The 21,486-nt window shown below is 36.0% G+C and overlaps 1 protein-coding gene and 1 pseudogene across 1 annotated transcript; both read right to left on the reverse strand.

Moving 5' to 3' along the window:
* The window catches only part of LOC121961969, a 65,404-nt pseudogene extending 49,677 nt beyond the window's left edge, over positions 1–15,727 (reverse strand).
* A 3,071-nt stretch (positions 15,728–18,798) lies between these two features.
* Positions 18,799–21,475, reverse strand: LOC121962472 (galactose-specific lectin nattectin-like). Its single transcript, XM_042512728.1, has 6 exons — positions 21,410–21,475; positions 21,225–21,314; positions 20,040–20,155; positions 19,807–19,941; positions 18,983–19,094; positions 18,799–18,881 (listed from the first exon to the last, which is right to left on the reverse strand). Exons 2-6 carry the CDS (start codon positions 21,277–21,279, stop codon positions 18,799–18,801), a joined length of 501 nt encoding a protein of 166 aa, XP_042368662.1. The 5' UTR covers positions 21,280–21,314; positions 21,410–21,475.
* Between the last annotated feature and the right edge of the window lie 11 nt (positions 21,476–21,486).

The raw sequence follows: 21,486 nt of genomic DNA on the forward strand, positions 1-21,486 counted from the left end.
CCATTATTTTTTTGATGAACAAACTTTATTTTTATGTTGTTTTCTGGCATTTTATGTACACACAAAAAAAAAAATTTCCCGACATGAATCACTTTGTTTTTTTATTAAATAGAAAATGGGTTTCAGGGGCCAAATTTGGCTCCTTAAATTGAGTATCTCTGGATCAGAGTATATTTTGTGTTTTTTTAGTCGTTTACGGTAGAATTTTTCTAATTTGTGAAATGACAAATTACCCGGCACATCACACCACACACTGTACCTCCGGTAAGATAAACGCAGGCTTTTTCTTACATAACAGTGTGTGTGTGTGTGTGTGTGTGTGTGTGTGTGTGTGTGTGTGTGTGTGTGTGTGTGTGTGTGACATCAATCACATCCATCCTGACACTGAGAGGAAGACTTTGTTTTGGGTTCAGGAAACGAGGATGAGAAACAGAGCGCTGTTTCATCTGACGACTGTAGGTGAGGTCCAACAAGGTGTGTGTGTGTGTGTGTGTGTGTGTGTGTGTGTGTGTGTGTGTGTGTGTGCGTGTTTGTGTGTACTTTTGTCTGTGTCAACAGGTTTGCTTCCAACAAATAAACTGATGTCAAGTATTTTTATTGTTCTGATCTCTGCTGTCTTTTCTTCATTCAAGAGAACAGAGGACACAAACTTCACGGGGAGCAGGTCGAATAATCCCGTGACGTTGGCGAGTGTAACAGCAGCATTTAGGACAGAAACTGTGATATAACCTGTTTTAATTTAATCAGCCGAGAAGGGTTTGGCTGTTATTCTGCTCTGACTCAGGAGAGTCTCTATTTAAAGATCCAGACGGGAAGCTCGGGGTGATTTACGATTTGTCATTCCTTCATGATACAAAGAGACTCATTTAATCTCTGTGTGTGTGTGTGTGTGTGTGTGTGTGTGTGTGTGTGTGTGTGTGTGTGTGTGTGTGTGTGTGTGCTCACCCCTGTGTTGTTTCTCTTGGTGTCCAGCAGGGAGACGGTGAAGGTGGCGGCCAGGTTGGGAGAGTTGAGCACGTCTCTGAGGGCCAGCCGTGTTTCCCCCAGAAACCTGAACACACACACACGAGTACTGCGTTCAGCGCACGAGTAACCAGTATCAAGCACATGTGTGAGTAATACTACAAACATTGGGGTGTTCTGATAATATATCAACAAAAAGCTAAACATTTTTCCCCACACTTCTGGCAAAATGAGCATACAAAGCCAAATAAATAACTTTTTTTGTGTGGAACAGTATATATATATATATATATATATTTATACTTTTATATATATTATATATATATATATATATATATATTTATATATATATATATATATATATATATATATATATATATATATATGTTTTTTGTACTTTTAGCATACATAAGGTGACAGAGGGCTTTAAACAGCATCAAAATAGAGCTTACTTATCATAAAAAAAGTGCCTGTGGAGGATCACCTGCAGCTCCCGACAGAGGTCCAAGCTAAGACCTTAATGTCCTAAAATCCTAATAATGCCCTGAAATTTTGGAAATTTCCTGAAATCCTAGAATCGTCAAAAAAATCCTAGAAACATCCTGAAATTTTATGAATGTCCTAAAATTTGAGAATTTTTCTAAAATTCTACAAACATTGTAAAATCTTAGAAAAGTCCTAAAACCCAAAAAATGTTGTAAAATCCAAGAAATGTCCTAAAATCCTAGAAATGTCTTAAAATCCTGAAAATGTCCCAAAAACAAAGACATGTCCTCAAATCCCAGAAACGTCCTGAAATCCTGGAAACTTCCTAAAAACCTACAAACATCCTAAAATCTGAGAAACATGTTTGGAGCTGCTGCGACTGGCCCCCTGGCCCTCAGTCATTTTGCCCCAAACAAAGCGAGCTGAGGTGCATTAATATTTTTGACAGACATTATTCAAAAGAGACACTGTTTGATGCTTCTGATGTTACTATGACGTTGGCACTCACATGTACTGACTTCTCAAACTCATGAAACACAAACATTAACAAACTCGTGCTTGAGCTGCAAACACGCAGTGAAAAATAAGTTTTGGTTCAGAGCGAAGAGGTCACGCGGCGGTCTGAACGTCCCGCGAGAGGCGGATGAATGGATCACTAAATCAATCAGCACAGCAGCTGGTGAATGGGTGGAAATATGAGTGAATAAATACTCGACGGCCACAATGAGAGGATGACCCGATGCTTTCATGCCTGCCCCCTTTACCCTCCGGAGGAACTCCAACATCTCGCCGGAGCGGAACGACCCAAAAATAACCATCTGATGGGGGCGTTTTCATAAACCGTGGGCCACCCCCCCCCGGGAGTTTGGTCCGGTCCGTTCAGCTTATCTCACAATGACTCAGATCTTTTCTCCTGACTGAACACACACACACACACACACACACACACACACACACACACACACACACACACACACACACACAGAGCGGTCAGCACCTGTTTCTCCCCATCTTCTCGTGGTCTTTGACGACACAGTGCAGCTCGGCTCCAGAGTCCAGAGGAATCCCCTTCAGGTCCCATTCAAAACCCTGACGGACAGAAAACGACACAAAGTGAGAAACCGTGATCTCACGAGGAGAAATTATGACGGATAAAACACGTTTTCACATTTCTGCGCTTCAGGAAAGGAGTTCGAGTTACAGGAGACAAACGATGGCAGTGTGCATTTCTGCAAACCCTGGAAACATTATTCAAGGTATTCAAGGTTCACAGAAGTGTATGATGCCGAGATTTTCCTCTGGCAACAAGAGAGATTCTTGGACGTTGTTTTTGTACCAAATTCTTCGAGGCAGCTTGTCTAAATAGTAAATAATGAATTTGAGGTCGTGCACAGGACGTACCTCGTTCCAGACAGGGTTAGGGTTGTTCTTGATGACCTTCGTCTTCTTTTTAGACCCTGAAAACAGAAGAGAGACAGCGTTCAGTCTTAAGGTCATCTTAACTTAACACATTTGCCATAAAGTCATAAAAAAAATGTTATTTCAGATGTTAAATCACAGTTTACAACATACTTGCTTTTATGTAATCCTGTCTTTTTATTTCTTTTTTACTTATTTTGCCTTTTTTTATTCATGTTTTATTTTTTTATTTCATTCATTTATTAATTTGTTTATTTTTTATTTTTTATTGCTTTTGTTGATTTGGGTCTTTTTTTAAATTATTATTTTATACTGACATTATGCGTCCTGCATTTTGCATTATTTTTCCTCTTAGTTTCGTCTCGCTTGTGCTCACCAGGACTGTTTATAATTTCCCATTTTTGCTTTTGCTTTGTCAAAACAGTTTGTAAGCTCTGTTTTTTAAGGTGGATTGTTTTTATTATCTTAAATTACAATTATTATTTTTGACCAAACTGTCATAATACAGGAGCTAACCTTTGAGACCAAACATGACTCAGTGAGCAGAAAATACATTTTTTAACTTACACACACACACTCACACAAAGGAGCAATCGTGTGTGTGTGTGTGTGTGTGTGTGTGTGTGTGTGTGTGTGTGTGTGTGTGTGTGTGTTATCTTGCTGTGGCTTCCTGTAACATGGAGTTCTGAGCTCTGATTTCCTGTCTTTTGGGCACTCTGACAGAAAGTCAGACGTAAGACGGACCCATAAACTGCCAGGATTCATCATTAGCTACTGAACAACATTTATGACACACACACACACACACACACACACACACACACACACACACACACACACACACACACGTGGTAAATAACCACATTGGGGAAAACCATCCTTTCCATTTGGTTTTTGTGAAAAAGAGGAACAGAAGCCGACACACAGATTGAGATGTTCTTTCCCGATGAAAGGACACAGAGACAATGACTATTGTCTGATTTCAGAAGCTGCTCATTAATTTCAGGGGAATAACTTTTGGATAAAGCCTGGAGCAGATAAACGAGTCTGCAGCGATCAACATGTTAACATGCTCACAGTGACACTGCTAACACGGTTCACGCACATTTTTACTAACAACGTTTCCATGACTTTAAAGATCATTCGTTCTCTGAACGGACACCAATACTCCTTCTCGGTTCATTTTTATTGCAGATTTTAGGGGAAAAAATGGCAATTTTTGAACTTTTTTGGATGATTTTTTAAGCGTTTTTTTTCTCTTTGAAAATATTTGGTGATTTTTTTTTTTTTAATGCTTATTTTCTTTTCCTTTTTTGTGATTTTTTGAGAAAAACATGTTTTTACGTTGAACTTTTTGGGCTGATTTCTTTTTTAAAGTGGCAATTTTCTTTAAATTTCTTTGGTGATTTTTTTTCATCAAAACTTTTTGCTGATGTTTAGACAAATAAAATGTATTTTTTTCTTTCATTTCTTTTTTTTGGCGATTTATAAAGAAAATAAAATTCAAATTTCTTTTCTTTAAAAACAACACCATTTATCATGGTCAGAAAGTGTAAAAACATAAATTATTGCCTCTATTTTTATTGTTCTTTAACACATCCTGTGTTATTTTACAGTTTTGTGAAACAAAATTAAATTACTTTGCTTCAACTCTCGGGGTATATCTTGTTTTCCAGAACTTTTCCAGGCCTGGAAATTGCTATGTGTAAATTCAATGACTTTTTCATGTTTTTCACAAAAGTACAAACCCTGAATAAAAAAATAAATAAATAATGAAATGGAAAAAGAGAGTGATTATGGTTTTGCACAAGAGAAATAATAAGTAAAGTTCACACTGACTTTAAAAACAAAAAGCTAGTTGAATAACAAAAATACAACCACGTGACTCTGGTTTGCCAAAGTTTGGTGCAGCAACATGATGCACTCCTTTAACTGATCCACACACGTCCTGATTTATCCAAATTTTGCCTAAAACACTATTTTTGGTAACACCACCGACGATTTCAGAGCAGTTCAGGTTCACACTGCAGAAATTCTTAATATGCACAAACACCTACAACACACACACACACACACACACACACACACACACACACACACACACACACACACACACACACACACGGTTGTTTGCTTTCCTGTTTTCCCCACAGTCATCATCCAATGTGGGAACACACACACACCGAATCACACACAAAAACACAGACACACACACACCAATTTACCGTCACACACAAACAAGTACGCCCATACAAAAACCTACGTAAGTGTACCTCCGTTCCTGGAAGATATCTTAAAAAACACCTCCGCCCTTCCACAGAGGGGTCAAGAGGGTACGTCATATTTGTGTGTGTGTGTGTGTGTGTGTGTGTGTGTGTGTGTGTGTGTGTTTCCCAGGAGTGTATATCTGAGCTTGTATCTCACAGACAGGAAGTGGCACAGCATTAACTTCCTGGTTGGTGCAGCTTGGCACAGTTTCTGTCACGAGCCGAGAATAGACCAAACTGTGACCCACAGCGCGACGAAATACGTCCAGGGAGGCTAAGATTAGACTGGGAGTGTGTGAATGTGTGTGTGCGCATGTGTGCGTGTGTGTGTTGATGTAGTTGCCAGTTCAGAAGGTAAAAATTAGGATTTTTTTGGCTTTTGAAACAACCCACTAACCAGAATAACTTCTGGCATCAAACACTCCGGGAAACCACAGATATGTTACATTTGAACATTTCATATGTTGGAGATATACATTAAAATTTTAATTTTTTGACAACTCTATGGCTCACAAGCTTCAGACACAGAAATCACCTGGTTAGGCTGAGAAAAACATCACGTTTTAGCTTAAAATACCCACTTCAAACAATGCTGAAAATGTCGCAAATAAACATGGTTAAAAAATCTGCAACGCTTGTTAAGAAACACCTGTTTTTGTCACTACAAACACAGCTGGAATGTCCCGAATGCTCCCTGCTTTTGTTGCTACACACACAGCTAAAAATGCTCTGAACATTAGTTAAAAAACCCAGTTTTGTCACTACAAACACAACTCAAAATGTCTTGAGCGCTTTATTAAAAAACACATGCTTTTGTTGCTACAAACGCCGCTGAAAAAGTCCTGAACTCTCATTAAAAAAACTTGCTTTTATCACTATAGAAATGGCTGTAAACGTCCCAAACACTTTGCTTTTATAAATACAAAAATGCTGGAATTGTCACATTTTTTGTTTAAAAAAAAACCACTGTTTTGTGTTGCTACAGATACATCTGGAGCTCGAAACGTCCTGAACAAAAGATGACTGGAAAAGTCTCGAGCTCTTGTTAAAAAATCCCCAGTTTTGTCGCTACAAATGCAGCTGGAAATGTCCCCAGTGCTTGTAAAACAACACCAGCTTTTGTTGTTAAAGTCACAGCTCAAAAAGTGCTAACTGTTGTTGAAAACACTGGCTTTTGTTGCTACAAACACTGCTGGAAAGGTCCCAAACACTTGTTAAAAAATATTTGCTTTTATTGTTTCAAACATGGCTGAAAATGTCCCTAATGGCCATTGAGCAACACCTGTTTTTGATGCTACAAACACAGCCGGGAATGCTCTCAAATCCCAATATTTTGCAGAGGACACAGCTGAAAATGTCCCAAACGCTCGTCAGCCACAACTTAACTAAAAGTAAAACGTCTTGAGGAATTACTTAAAGACTGCAGTGTATGAGTGTGTTTCCAGGCTATAATTACCACACGACCGGCATGAAGTAGAATGGGTTGCCAGTTTTTATTTCTGGATTTGACGGAGAACAACACTTCGCTCCAGTAACAACACTGTGGGAGGAAATCCTGCTTTCAGCGCGCAAATGCAAGCACATGTTGTCGCGTTTAATCACATATACACATGCTGCCCGAGCTGCACCTGCAGACACACGGCCACAAACATGATGCAGAAGTAAAAAAAAAAACAATCACGACATCTCTGTGCTCAACAATTTAGACAGTCTAGATATTATTGTTGCCCATTTGCTGCAAGGAACCACTGCAACAAGGCAAAAACAGATTCACAGGGTTCATACACATTTTTACCAATTAATTTCCAGGACTTTTTATGACTTTGAGGCAAATTTTAAAGACGATACAAGCTCTGAAATGAACATTACTACTCCTCATTGGTTCTTTTTTATTGCTATATGACAGCTTTTTTAAATTTTATTTTTTCAAAACAATGAATTCAGAAAAATTTAAGATTTGAACATTTAAATATAATGTAGGAATTGTTTATCATTTGTGAGAGGGGAAGGGTGGTGCAAAAAACGGCAAGGCAACTAATTTTTTAAGAACTGGAGAGGGATTTTTGTTACTATTTGGCTTAGGGTAGGGGGCCTACAACTAGAATTTTTTAAAATATTTGTTTGTTTTTTTCTTTTAAAAAAAAAAAAAAAACTGGAAATTTTTAAAGAAAAAATTTTGGCAATTTTCTTTTTTTGATTTTGTGCTCATTCTTTTAGGTGATTTTTTGACATTTTGGTGATTTAAAAGTTTTTGAAGGAAAAATGTTGGCTTTTTTTTTTCTTTAAAACTTGCCTCCCAATCCTGTGCATGTCTTTTACTTTTATGGAAACTAAAAGTAATCCATTGTTGTTTAAAATATTTATTTGCACAATATTTCAGCTAGTGTGTGTGTGTGTTTCACTCACACACACACACACACACACACACACAATCTCTCTGCTTTTTCCCTCTCCTCCCACTGCTTCCTTTCTTTTTATTATCATCTGTAATTTCTATAAATGGACATGGTATCTGTTTTCTGGAGGGGAGGAAACTCTCGCTCGCTCTCTCCGTCTGCTCCAAATTCCTCAAATTGTTGCAACCCAGAAACACTTGACAGATAATTACTTTCCCATTAGACTTACATTACTGTCAATGAAAATTAAAATACAGTTTCAGATTTGTGAATCTTTCAGTCTTTTTATCAAAATACAAAATTGAAAAAAAAAGGGACATTTCACTGTGTTTTTTATATGTACACCAGACTGAACCAGGTCCAGATTAATAAACACTATACTTAGTTTTGTCAAACCCGGCCTAGTTTATCCAAGAGAGGATAATGATTAACTCAAGTAATGTTTCAGATTCATGAAACATTTATTCTATTTATAACAATGCAAAAAAATGAGGATTTCGGGGGTTTTTTTTCCACAGACAGACCATTTTATTTGTTTATCTTTTTACCTTTATTTTGCCTTACTTTTTGCTAATTTTCAGGTAATTTGCATGTTGGTTTGTTTTTGTTTTCTTTACCTTTTAGTTTTCTTTTCTAATTTTCAGGTAATTTCCTGGTTTATAATTATTAGAGTTTTTTTAATCACTTTTCTTTGCTAATATTCAAGTCATAACCTTGATTTTTTAAATATAAATTTTCAAGTCAATTTCCTTTTTTTTTTAATTATTACAGTTATTACTACGATTCCTGTTGTTGTTGCTATTGTTATCATAATTAATCAATATTTTTTCTTTACTTTTCTTTGCTAACTTTCAGGTAATGTCCTTGTTTTTTATTTATTTATTTATTTGCAAAATTTCTTGTAATTTTTTTGCTTTGTTTTGGGTTGGGTTTTTTCTCCAAATGTCTTGCTAAATTTGAGTAATTTCTTGTTGACTCACTCATTGGTGACATCACGTTTTTGAAAGTAATCAAGCAAATTTTCTCAGATTTCAAAGTGTTAAAATAGGTCCAGATTTAAAAAAAAAAACACTTATAAAGGGTCAAATCTGGACTAAATTATCTCAGAAAAGCTAAAAATTGTTTAAATAAATAAATATTCAGATACCTAAAACCTTTATTTTATTTGTGTAAATGCAAAAAAACAGGATTATACTGTTTTATTTACATGTGAAACACTAAGAGGACCATTAAACTAGCGAAGCTACGAATCAGAAGCTAACTTCGTCATCGTGGATAATACCGACACACGTCTGGTCGCCTAAAAATCGACTTTAAACTAAAAGCACACATTTGACATCTGTTATGTTTAGTTAAAGAGAAAATAAAGTGCCATGTTTAGTAACGTTTGCCACAAAACCGAACCGAAAACCGAACATCTTGCACCGTCCCTCGAACACAAACAACAACCGACAAGCTAACGGAAAGACTCATACAAGCTAACGAAAGACTCAAAATGGCGTAAACAAACGCAAATATCCAAAAAACGAAAGTGAGACAGACATATAAACGCCGTCAACATATTACAACATTACAACCAGTCAGCCGTCAATACACTATAATACTAAACAGCTGGTTTTATCTTACCTGCTCAGCTGAGGCTGATAAAAACATCGTGATAATCCCGATAGTTATCGAGCTTCAGTCGACGTTAAACAGGCAGCTAGCTCCGTTAGCTGCTGGCTCCGTTAGCTGCTGGCTCAGTTAGCTGCTGACTGCAGGTTGCCAGGTTGTGGACTGAAAACCCTCCCACAGAGGTGTTAACCCCTTCACAACCCAGTTATTTAATGACCAAAAAAAAGTATTATAATGATGGATTTCAAGTGTAAATGTACCTAAAAATCAATGGTAGAAAAGTTGATTAGGATACATTATTATGTGTGTGGGTTGCTTTATGTTTGTTTGTTGAATTATTCCTTGTTAGTTTTGTTATTTTGTACTTTTTGCTAATATGGGGGAATTTTTGGCAGTGAAAAACTAAAACTTTGCTGGGACTGGAAATTAAAAAATGTCCAAAAAATGGGGGAAAAGTCCAGAAAGAATAAATATTCTTCTTCTTCTTAATGTTATTCTTCAATCTTTTTTGTCTTTGAGGGTGTGTGAAGGGATGTATACTTGTATATTTATGTTAAAACTACAATAAAAATTAAAAATTAAAAAAAGTGTGTTTGCTGCAGAGCTTATTTTCTGCAGTAAAATCCATGCAGTTTAATCCAAAATCCAATGGAAAAATCCCATAGGCGTTTTTAAAAAATTGCTGATAACACTTCTATTAAGTAACATTTTGAATGCAGGGCTTTCACTTGCAGTTTTGTGTATTTTTAGATAATGTTTTTTCTACTTTTACCTAAATGAAGGCCTGAGTGCTTCTTCCACGGCTGCATGTGTGCGATGGCACCAGGAAACAGAGTCAGGACAAAGGCAGGAAGTTAGCTGCAGAGCTCACCTCGTCAAGAAGGCAGACACTGACTCATGGAAAGTACAAACAACAAACTGATGGAAAAACACACCAGGTAACCAGGTCACCTTCACCTTGTGCCATTTGGCATCCCCGGCTGAATTAAATCAGTATTATTTTTCATTATTTTTCTGCATTGAAACGCCTGTTACACTGCTCATTAAGGTAGGTCAACCAGCTTATTAGCCTAGCCAGAGCTCAATTATGCTCCAAAAACAGAAAAAAAAAGAAAAAAATTTAAAAGAAAAAAAGCCACATTTCTTAACTTTAAAGTTGCAAAAATATATAACCATTTTTTTAAAATGAAAATGCAATTTTTTCTACAATAAACTGCCAAAAAAGATCAAATGAACCCATTTTTTTTTAAAGAAAACATGCCCTCAAAAAGGATTGTCAGTGGTTGTTAATAATTCAGATCTTTACCTTGTCATCTTTTACTAATTTTTGGCATTTGCAGGACATTTCTTGCTAAGTTACACATGAAAAAAAAATTAAAGAGAATTACTTTGAAATAAAAAATTTAAAAAAATAGATAAAAAATTCATTGCATTTTTTTAAAATTAATATTTTTTTTTATTATTTTTACATCTACTAATTTTTTACTTGTAATTTGCAATTTTGCAATTGCTTTGTTTTTTTTTCGCACATTTTTGAAAGAAATCAAGCAAAATTTCTCAGTTTCAGAGGTTAATGTGTCTGAATGCAGTCCAGGTGTTAAAGGGTGAGGTACCTTTGTGAATCATACATTTAGAATATTTTCTGCTACGATGAGTTTAATGCATCGTCTGCCATCGTACTACTGACCCCCCTGAATCTCCCAAAATCCTCTTACCTCTGAATGTGACACTGGCCAGAGGGTCAGAGTGCCTCAGGTTGTGGGCTCGCTGGAGAACGCAACGCAACATGGCTGAAACCTCGGCAGAGTCCTGAAACCTGCAAATTTGCTCTGGAGGGATTTGCTTCAGATGGCTGACAGGTGATTCAGTTCACCAGGTGAGGACGGCTCGTTACATGACCCCTGAAACTTTGATAATGATGAAAACCACCAAAACTAACAAGCAAAAAACCAATTGGTGGCAAAAATGAGAAAAAAAATGTTAAAAAATGCACGTAAAAAGAGAAAGATTGTGCTCCAAAAAAGGACGTACTTTGTAAAAGGAGCAAAACTGAATCAAATTCTTTTTTTTTTTCTTGAAGATTGTCGTTAATTTTAAGTCCTTTTTTTTGCAAAAATGAAAGTCCCAGTATTCAAAAAACAAGATTTATCCAAAGTTTGTCTCCTGCTTTGTCTCCACTACAAAATAAAAGCTTTTTTTTTTTTTCCTCCTACATTTACAAACGTGCCGTCACAAAGCCGGCTTCTTTCTCTTTCTGACTCCCTTTAACACACTCGTAAGGAAACAGGGCAACAAGCGAGCACACACCTCACATCCAGAGGAAATCTCAACATTTCCTGTTCTCTTTTCCTCTCTTGTCTCCTGGTTTGTTTCCTATCTTGCCCACATCTTTGCCCGCTCGTTGTCTCCCGCCCTCCGCCTCGCTCCGTCCTCCAACACGCCGTCTTCTCCGGATTTATTTCAGTCAGGTGTTTTTGGGAAACTGTAAAATTACTGCCGCCAAAAAGAAACTCAACTTTTAACTCTTTGTGGGAAAAAAAAAGATGGATTTAACCCTTTACCATGTAAAGTGATGTCAGTTTTTTTGTAGTGTGCTGCCTTTAGACTTTAACATGTATTTAAACCTCTGAAATCTGAGAAAATGGATTGATTTGTTTGACAGTATGACAAAAAAAGGCCACGAGCAACTTAGCAAGAAATGTGCCAAAAAATTGTAAAAATAAATAAAAAAAAATAATAATAATAACATTGGTGATGAGGTATTGACTGGATTTTTTTTTGAAAAAAAGAGACAGAGAGAAAATCCCTTGAAAATGATCAAATAAAAATGAATACTAGGGTAAAATATCAAGAAAACTATATACACAATTATTATGATTATAGAATCTAAATAAGGTTACAGAAATATACATATTGCTTTTCTTCTTTTTTTATTTTTAAAAAGTTTTAAGGTCATTTTCGTGTAACTTTTAACTTTTTTTTTTGTTAATTTAGATGCATTTCTGGAGGAGAGAGGAGAAGAGAAAATGACCTGAAAATTATCTGGATGTCAATCAAGTAGAAATCACAAAGTTTTCTTCAGATTAAGAGAACTGAATCTTGAATTTTGTCCCATTTTAAAACTCAAGGCCTTGAATTTGAAACAATATAAGGGATGTTTTTTAGACCTATCACTGTTTGGTGTCCATTCTTATTTAAAAAATATATATATATTTCCAAAAATGTCCAATTTGGAGCCAATGGAGAGGGCACAAAAGGTCAGAATCTGCACAATGTTTAAATAATGACACTCTTCAGTGAGAGAGCACCTCCTGCAGACAGAAATGTTGAGGTAAAAAAGAAAAAGAAAGCTAGTTGAAATCAATATATATATATATGCCGATATTTATAGTTACATATTTATAAAAAAAATATTTTTTTTCCAGGTCATTTCCTTGTTTATTTGGGGTCTTTTTTTTTTTACCTTAATTTTCTTTTCAACTTTTTGCTATTTTTTTAGGTAATTTTCTTGTACTTTTGTTTTAACAATTGTTGTTTTGGTCAATTTTTAGATCTTTTTTTTAGTTACTCGTTGCCTTTCCATGTCTGTAAAATAAATTAAGCCAGTTTGCTCAAGTTTTAAAGGGTTAAAATAAAAAAAAGATGTTTCAACTCAAGATTGTATTCTGCAAACTGGTCAAATTTTTCTCTTCTTCAGTTATTTGAACCCATTTTTTTCTATTTTTTTTTCATTTAAATTTCCTCTTAAAAGTTGTGTATTTACATTCTTTTTCGACAAAGTCCCACATATGCTGTGTGTCTGTTTCATGGACTAAAATCCCTTTTACATGCTTGACATCATATGGAAAGTTCTGAAAGTCTTGTGCATCATATTATCCACATTAAACTGCAGCTGCACTTTAAAATAAAAGTTCAGTGGGTTCTTACACTGTGTGTCAGCGAGAGATAAGTTAGAAGATAATTGATTTTCAGGAGTATTTTTCCTCGGTCTCATCTGAGTTTCAGGCTTTATAATTATTTATCTCTGCTGTACATGTACATATACACCATAACCATAACACAGCGACCCCGATGAAAACATGTTTACTGTTTTAAAACTCTGGATTTTAACTGATTTATCACTTAATAATAAGCTCTATTCACGTAATTAAACCTTATATCATGTACGCACTTTAAATTTGCTTTAATATGAAAAACTTTAAAGCCCCTTTTCTTTCTTCCTCTCCGTTTACTTAACTCTCTATTGTCTGACTAAATAAAATAAACAAAATAAAAGCCTCTACTGTTAGCAGCATCACAGAGCAGCTGAACGTTATCTGCAGGCTCATGATATGTGATCTGTTTTAACTCCCCGGCTGAACGCTGCTGCTGCTCTTAAAAACTGCTGCATCATTTCTGCTGCTCCGAGTTCAAGGCTCTTCCAAAAAAAAAAGAAAGATCTGGAAATATTAACCCTTTGGAGTGAGCAAGTGACCCAAAATTGGCAAGAAATTAATATAAAAAATAAAAAAAGTATAAAAATTTACCTGAAAATTAGCAACAGATAAATAAATAAACAAACAAAAAAACATTAACACAGCACTGCAGAGTATTGTGTTAAAACATATTAATGTATGCTCATTGAGACTAAGGACAATTTGGACATAAAAGGCTCTTACCTTCATTTAAACACTACGATATGTTTGGAGATTTCAACCACTGGGCTAAAGAATGCATGATGTTAATAAGAGGTCTCACAAATATAAGTGTAATATGTGTGTGTGTGTGTGTGTGTGTGTGTGTGTGGAGACACGCTGCAGGCGCTGCCTCACATCACACAGGGAAACTTTTGTGCAGCAAAACAGGCAAAGTGTCATGAGCTGATGACACAGTTTCTGCTGGCGAGAAAACTCAACTCTGTTTCTTCTTCTGCACTCACACACACACACACACACACACACACACACAGTGCTCTACTTCAGTTGGCTACTAATACTCTTGTGTGGTTTATTGCTATCGTCTAACTGAAATGCTGCAAAAAACAGTTGAAAAACAGAAAAGCTCCAAGTTGAACACACTGTTGGAGATGTAAGAGTCAACCTGACAAACTAAGACAATGAAACTCAAACTGAAAGATGAAAAACACAGCCAGGCTTTACAGGAGAAACACAACCTCATCACATCTTTGTCGTCTCATCTTCTGTTCTAGGCGAGGCCTTCTTGAGATATTGCGTTCAAAAGAACGAGACAGACAGACAACCTGAAAATATAAAGCCTCCGGCCTCAGCTATCAGAGGCATGGAGGCAATGGGCAACCTGACAAGAACTTTTCGTCAAAAAAAAAGAATAAATATAAAAAAAAATTAAATAAAATTTAAAAAAAAAAAAAAAAAGCTAGGGAAAAATGTTCAAAAAGCTATATAAAACTAGATTTATAATTCCTAATAATAGGCTATATTTTCATTTATTTTTACAGAATAATTATAATTTTGAACAGCTTTTTTTTTAGGTAATATCCTTGCTTGTTTTAAGTAATTTTCTTGTATTTTTTTTTTCTTTTGCAAATTTTTGTGTCATTTCTTACATTGCTCATTGCCTTCTTCCAAAAAAAAGATCAAAAACATGGCAACTTAGTAAGAGATGTCCCGCAAATTGAAAGAAATCAGTAAATATAAAATACAATAATAATAATAAAAATAATAAATATAATATAGTTTTCTAGACATTTTCCCTAATCTTTATTTTTAGTATGATAATTCTTATTAAATATTCTATTAATTCAATTATTTATTATTACTATTTTGACATTTTTTTCTGTTTTTTAAAATGTAATTCTTTTTTATTTTATTTTTTTACAATAAATTTCAGGTAATTTTTTGTAGCTCACAATTAGTAACTTCTTCCTGCATTTTTGAAAGAAATCAAGCCAGTTTTCTTAGGTTTCAAAGGGAAAATTGAAGCAAAGTTAAAAAATACAATATGTGCTTCATAATTGTACTGGAGTAGATGTATGAATGGAAAATACACAAGTTAAGCAACTCAAATTTGTACAAAAGTACTTTGTTAAATGCCACTGCTTCTTTGTTTCTTCCCATCGTCACATCCTTGCACCGCTCTTTCTTCTTCTTCTCTCCCCTCTCTCTCTCTCTCTCTCTCTCTCCGCCCCACCCCAAAAACAGACTGGAGGCCATGACAGACGACTGGTGGAGTCTTTCCAATAATAACCTCAGCTGTTAGAGTGCAGAGTGGGGCTGAGTGTTTGGATCAATAATGTGCCATCTGAGTATTTAAACATGAACTTAACCTCCTTTTCTCTTTCCAATCACACACGCACACACACACACACACACACACACACACACACACACACACACACCATCCCTACCTTCATAGGTGACGGTGCAGTAGGCATCACTGATGTCGTCGTCCGGTGTTTGCAGACGCTCTGCACACAGAATAAACACACGCAGCATGGCTTACACACACATACACACACACACACACACACTGCAGAGGTCTGTCAGATCCCACCAACAGACACAGAGAGCTCCATATATGGACGTCAGTATATCCACAAAATATCCTTAAAACGAGAGAGACAGAGTGGACGAGAGACACAGAGGACGAATACTGAGAGCAGAGCTGTAGCTCTCAGCAGCTGTCTCGCTCGCCCCTCTACTCTCTCTCTCTCTCTCACACACACACACACACACACACACACACACTCAGAGAGCAAGCGTGGTGCACCGGCTGACTCATGCACACACACACACACACACCGTCCCTTCAATCACAACCGGTTTAAAGGGCCAGCCGCCCAAGCAAGCGAGCAAAACTTCATTAATAAAGCACATTTCATGTGGAAGCACAAATGTGCTGCAAAAAGTTCAAGGTAGAAATTACAGGCAGAAAACAAAGATGCAAATGAATAAAAGAACTAAAAACAGAATAAAATCAAATAAGTAGACGAATCAAAGATGATAACACATGAGTAAAACCAAAAACATAAAACCAAATAATGGATAAATCAATAAATCAGTAAAAGTAAACATGCAACTAAATCACACACACACATGCACGCATACACAAACACACGCACAGAGGCCTTTTCTTTTTCAGGTCACACATGCCTGCACACAATCAACACTCCAAACTCTGCCAACTTAAACCAACACACGTGGGGAGCTCTCTCCCACACACACACACACACAAAGGACAAGAGTGTGTCAGGGAAAATGTGCTTGTTGGTGCAGATTTGCTGCAGCGAGACAGAGAGACGACAATGACACAAGACAAGAGGGCGCAGTGTTATTTTCAAGGGGTGATATGAACGAATGAACGAATGAACGAATGAACGAATCACATGTTTGAAAACACAAAATAAAAGCTGAGTAATTCTGTGTTCACACAACGAGCAACAACCATAGACTGTATAAAGATGGACAACGGCATGGTACGGTACAGCACGGCACGGCACGGCACGGTATGGTACGGTACGGTACGGTACGGTATGGTACGGTATGGTACGGTAGGGTATGGTACGGTAGGGTATGGTACGGTACGGTACGGTACGGTACGGTACGGTACGGTATGGTACGGTACGGTACGGTACGGTACGGTATGGTACAGTACGGTACAGTAGAGTATGGTATGGTATGGTACGGTACGGTACAGTAGGTAGTATGGTATGGTATGGTATGGTACGGTACGGTACGGTACGGTATGGTATGGTAGGGTAGGGTATAGTAGAAGGCCATGAGCAATGAAAAAAGAAATGAATCAAAAAATAGCAAGAAATTTGTACAAGAAAAATTGCTTAAAAATTGATAAAATAAATAAATAACACTAAAAAAAAGGAAAAAAGAAAGGAAAACAAGACTTGGAAAAAGTGCTTGCAAAGTATAACAGTTCTGTAACATAATTTTAAATATGCAAGTACAATAACATTACCGAAAAATAAGCAAAGAAGCAGCAGCAGCAGAAGAAAAAGTCTGAGTTTGAGTCTGTGGACTGGAAGAGTCCCCGAAACCTTCACGAACCTGCAAACACGACGAGATCATGAGTTTAAGACCCTTCATGTGACCGTTTCGCAGGAATGAAGGTTTTAACGAGACAAACGAGAGAAAAGGCAGTGAAGGAATTTAAACGGTCGACTCGGATGATCTTTGGGTTTAATTCTTAGCCGCTGTCATCGTTCGTTCACTGCAAAACCTAAAATTTATATATTTATACATAATATATATTTTATGTCCACACTGAAGAAACAAAGGGGAGATTATACGGTGAAAGTGAGGAGGTGTAATGATGTGATATGTTCAGTAACAGGCAGACTGTGAACAGACGGAGGGGGATTTCTGTTGCTCCACTATTTATAGTCTGACCCACTGGGCTTTAGTTATGTCATATATATATTTAGGGAGTGTGTGTGTGTGTGTGTGTGTGTGTGTGTGTGTGTGTGTGTGTGTGTGTGTGTGTGCTTACGGGAAGTATGCTAACTTCAGGAGTCGCTGTGATAAAAATAAGCCGGTGGACGTCATTGTGTGTTTGTGTCTGATTCATATTTTTCAGTCTTCTTTGTTTTTATACCTTTTAATAAAAAATACTTTGGCTCCACCATAACTGTGTGACTCATTTTTGTGTTTGCTTTCTTTCATTTTTTTCTTTTATTTTTATGTTTTTTAATTCATTTTTCTTGTTTAATTGTTGTCATTTTTACTTGTTTTCCCTTTTCTTCTCTGACTGGAAGCTATTAATGAATGAAGGCACTGCAGCTACCAGCATAATCATTTTTTGTGATGCTTGCTGTCTTTTTTTTTCTTTTTTAACTTTTTAAAATAGTAATTATGTTTTGTTTCATTGTTGTTGTTTTTATTTAACTTTTTCCACCCTGTCTGTCTGCAAAGTTATAGATGAACTACTGTGTGACCAGTTTTTGTGTTTTCTTGCTTCTTTTTTTTAAATTAATATTCTTTTGTTTCATTTTTGTTATTTTTTATTTACTTTTTTGTTTTGTTTGCCTGAGAGGAAAGATATTAAAGATCCAGTGGTTGGGAAATGGACGTTGGATAGGAACATGTTGCAAAGCTGTATTTTTTATTTTTGGTTACATTTGGAAAATAAAAATAAAAACCTTGATCAAAATTGTTATATTGTTGAAAAAAATTGGATCTAAATGACACCGCATGCATTACAACAGACTCCTCTGTCATATCATTAGAGAGTATTGATCGTATAAATGCTCCCCCCCCCGGAGAGGCCGATGTAATCGAATTTCCTGTCAAATGACTGAAGAGCTGATGGAAGATGCCTGAAGGAGAGCAGACTGCAGCTCTGAAGAGCACAAGAGAGAAGCTGTTCAATGCAAAATGCTTTTAAACTCTAGTTTTTCTCTTTTAATGTCCCATTCCTAAATTATAGCATACCATATTATGCCTAAATCAAGACTTGTCTTGTTCATATCACAAAAAAATGCAGTGAGAAAAATTCAAGTGGACCCAAGAGAACACACCAACAGCCTTTGTATTGCATTAGGTTTAATGAAAGTTAAAGATTTAGTTGAGTTAAGTTAGAGTTTATCATTTGCGTAAAAGGCAAAAAGTAAAGTAGAACCAGAAAATTACCCAAATTTTGTGTTTGATTTCCAAGGATGAGAAAACAATGAAGGAAATTTCATTTTAAACATGAGATTGCCACATTTTCTTGGCACAGACAAAAGGGAGATGATCTGTACACAAGAGGTTATCCCACGCCTTTGGACCTGTAAATGCCAAAAACACAGTTAAAATTCTGATTCGCTCAGGTTTCAGATGGTCATAGTAATAATCCATGAACTGAACCTCTAAATTATAATTAATATACCTCCATAGTTAATTCGTATACAGTGCTGCCTGAAGAAGTTGTTGTCAGGCTGTCCAGGATGCCAGTTGGTGTAGGTGAAACTGGAACCATCACTCCACAGCCAAACATGCTCCTATGACAACAGTACAGAATATTATAGAATAAAAAAAATAAATAAATAAAAAAATGTTTTGATGAAACATATGTCCAGTCTTGTGTATTGATTAGGGATGTCCCTATCAATTCGGTCCTGATCTGAGCGCGTTTATATTGAGTATCCGAAGAGCTAATACGGCAAATAAAAAAGTAAACAAACTAACTAAAATATTTTTATCTGGCTCAATTCCACTTAGTGCAGCACTTATTTTTTTCAACAAAATAAACTGAAAAAACTAAAATGTGTCCTCAGAAATTGATCTCAAATCCACTTTGTGTTGAATTGTAATAAAAGTTTAATATGTGAGTAATTTAATCACAGTTTAAAGTAGTGTTAGAGCGTAAATTCCTAATCACAACTGATAAAAAACTGGTCACAATTTTGCTCGTTACAGCTTTTTAGGAAAACTAGTTCACTAAAAATGTTTCATTCCACTTAAAGTGGAGCAGCAGCTTAAGATGGACATTAATCAGTTTCTATTTATTGGAGTAGCAGCATTACAATAAAACCTAAAGATCTGCTGAAAATCGTGCTCTCTGTTGACGACGCCTGTGTGATGACGAGTGTTAACAGAAGATCGGCCAGGGTGGATGCTCGAAATAACCGATCCCGATTAATTAAATATGTGTCAATCGGGATACTGATCCTTCAAATCACATACATCCCATAATACTAAGGAATAAAATACCTCCTCTGCATCTGAGCCTCCGATCCATGCGCTTGTATCCTCATGACTGGTCTTCAATATCAGCCTCTGAATGGCGCAGTACTCCTCTATGTTATGCACCGATGCAAGGTTTCCACCCATGGACTGACAGTACCTCTACAAAGGAGACAAGTTACCAAGTAATGAAGAGTGAAAGTCAACACAAACAAGATGAACTTTACACAGAAGCGGTAAATCAAAGCCATCCTGATTACCTCAGCTTTGGCCCAACTCAAGGCTGCTGGAAAATAGCGGAAACAGCGACCATTGATCTTAGACCAGTGGGGTGGACATGGTGAATGCACTTGTATACTAATCTGCTGACTGTTTCCTGAAAACAGGTGAGAGAATAACATGTACGTCCTCGGTTAATAATGCAGTCAAAATCAGGACAGCACTCCGATCATAGCATTTAAAAAAAAAAATGTATTATTGACACACGCCCTTCTTCTGCGTGTGCATTTGGCAATAACGCAAAGAAAACTTGCAGGCGGACTTAATTTTAAGTCCACACGTGAAAACACCTACAAGCTATCCCAGCAGGGGGAGCCAACATTTAAAATAAATAAAAATAAATAAATAAATAAATAAATAAAAATAAATAAATAATAAATAAATAAAAATAAATAAATAATAATAATAATAATACAAAATAAATACAAAAATAGAGTAAATTCATATACAAATACAGAAATAATAACAACAAACAACAACAAGTTGGTAAAGGCTGCAGTCACGGTCAAAAAGACTTCTGTATCAGCCTTGTCCCTTTTGCTATATCAGTAAGACAGGTACATTTAAACAGTTCATGAAAGGAGAGACCGAACACGGAGAAAAAATGAAGAAACTTTTGGGATGAACAAGTAAACAAAAACAACCAAAATGTTGTCACGTCGACACATGCTACAGCTACGTTACGTCATCAGCTAAAGAAAATTAATTCACTGTTATGTTACATTATTGTCATTTTTTTTATTGTCTAATTTGTTTGTTTTTAATGTATGTATTTAGTTTTTTCTCTTGCTTCATTTCCTTATTTCTTTAACTTTTTTTTAAAGTATCTTTTTGTTCATTATTATTGTTGCTTTCCTTCAAAAAAAAAATCTGATATCCAATCTAATATCATCCCTTTGTTGACTTCATATTTGGTTATATGTATGTACTTAATGGTGAAACAACAACAACGAAAAATTCTTGATAAATTAAAAAATAATAACAATTTATTGAGCACAACACATTTCCAATATTTTTGTAAAAGTTTCAATGATTTCTACTCGTTCCAAGACTTTTGCCTGAACAGTGTGATTATAAAATTTGATTACTTTTCCAAGTTTTCAATGACTCTGTCTCCTGCCTGTACTTACGTAAAAAAAAACTTTATTTAAAAAAATAATACTCACCAGCAGCTCCGGTCAGAGCCATCATGGCACAGAGGAGCAGAGTCACAGTCAGCATCTTCACGGTTAAAGTGATATAGATGATAAAATGATCTTTAATAAAGAAACACAGACATGTTAGTGATATTTCTAAGATGTAGACTTGATGATAAGAGACAACGCAGAAAAAATAAAGAGATGAATCAAACCTTCTGCAGGATTATCTTCTGTCTTGTCAGCGTCAGCCTGGAGCTTCAGTGTGTGAAGGTGCTGAACAAGAGAAACA

This window comes from Plectropomus leopardus, chromosome 23 (genome assembly GCF_008729295.1).
Source record: "Plectropomus leopardus isolate mb chromosome 23, YSFRI_Pleo_2.0, whole genome shotgun sequence".
In the NCBI taxonomy this organism is placed as follows: Eukaryota; Metazoa; Chordata; class Actinopteri; order Perciformes; family Serranidae; genus Plectropomus; species Plectropomus leopardus.

Coding starts and splice junctions, on each gene's coding strand:
- LOC121962472 (XM_042512728.1), bottom strand. CDS start 21,279: ATGCTGACTGTGACTCTGCTCCTCTGTGCCATGATGGCTCTGACCGGA. Junction 19,095..19,806: donor GAGGCTCAGATGCAGAGGAG/GTATTTTATTCC, acceptor CTGTTGTCATAG/GAGCATGTTTGGCTGTGGAG. Junction 18,882..18,982: donor TATACGAATTAACTATGGAG/GTATATTAATTA, acceptor TGGCATTTACAG/GTCCAAAGGCGTGGGATAAC.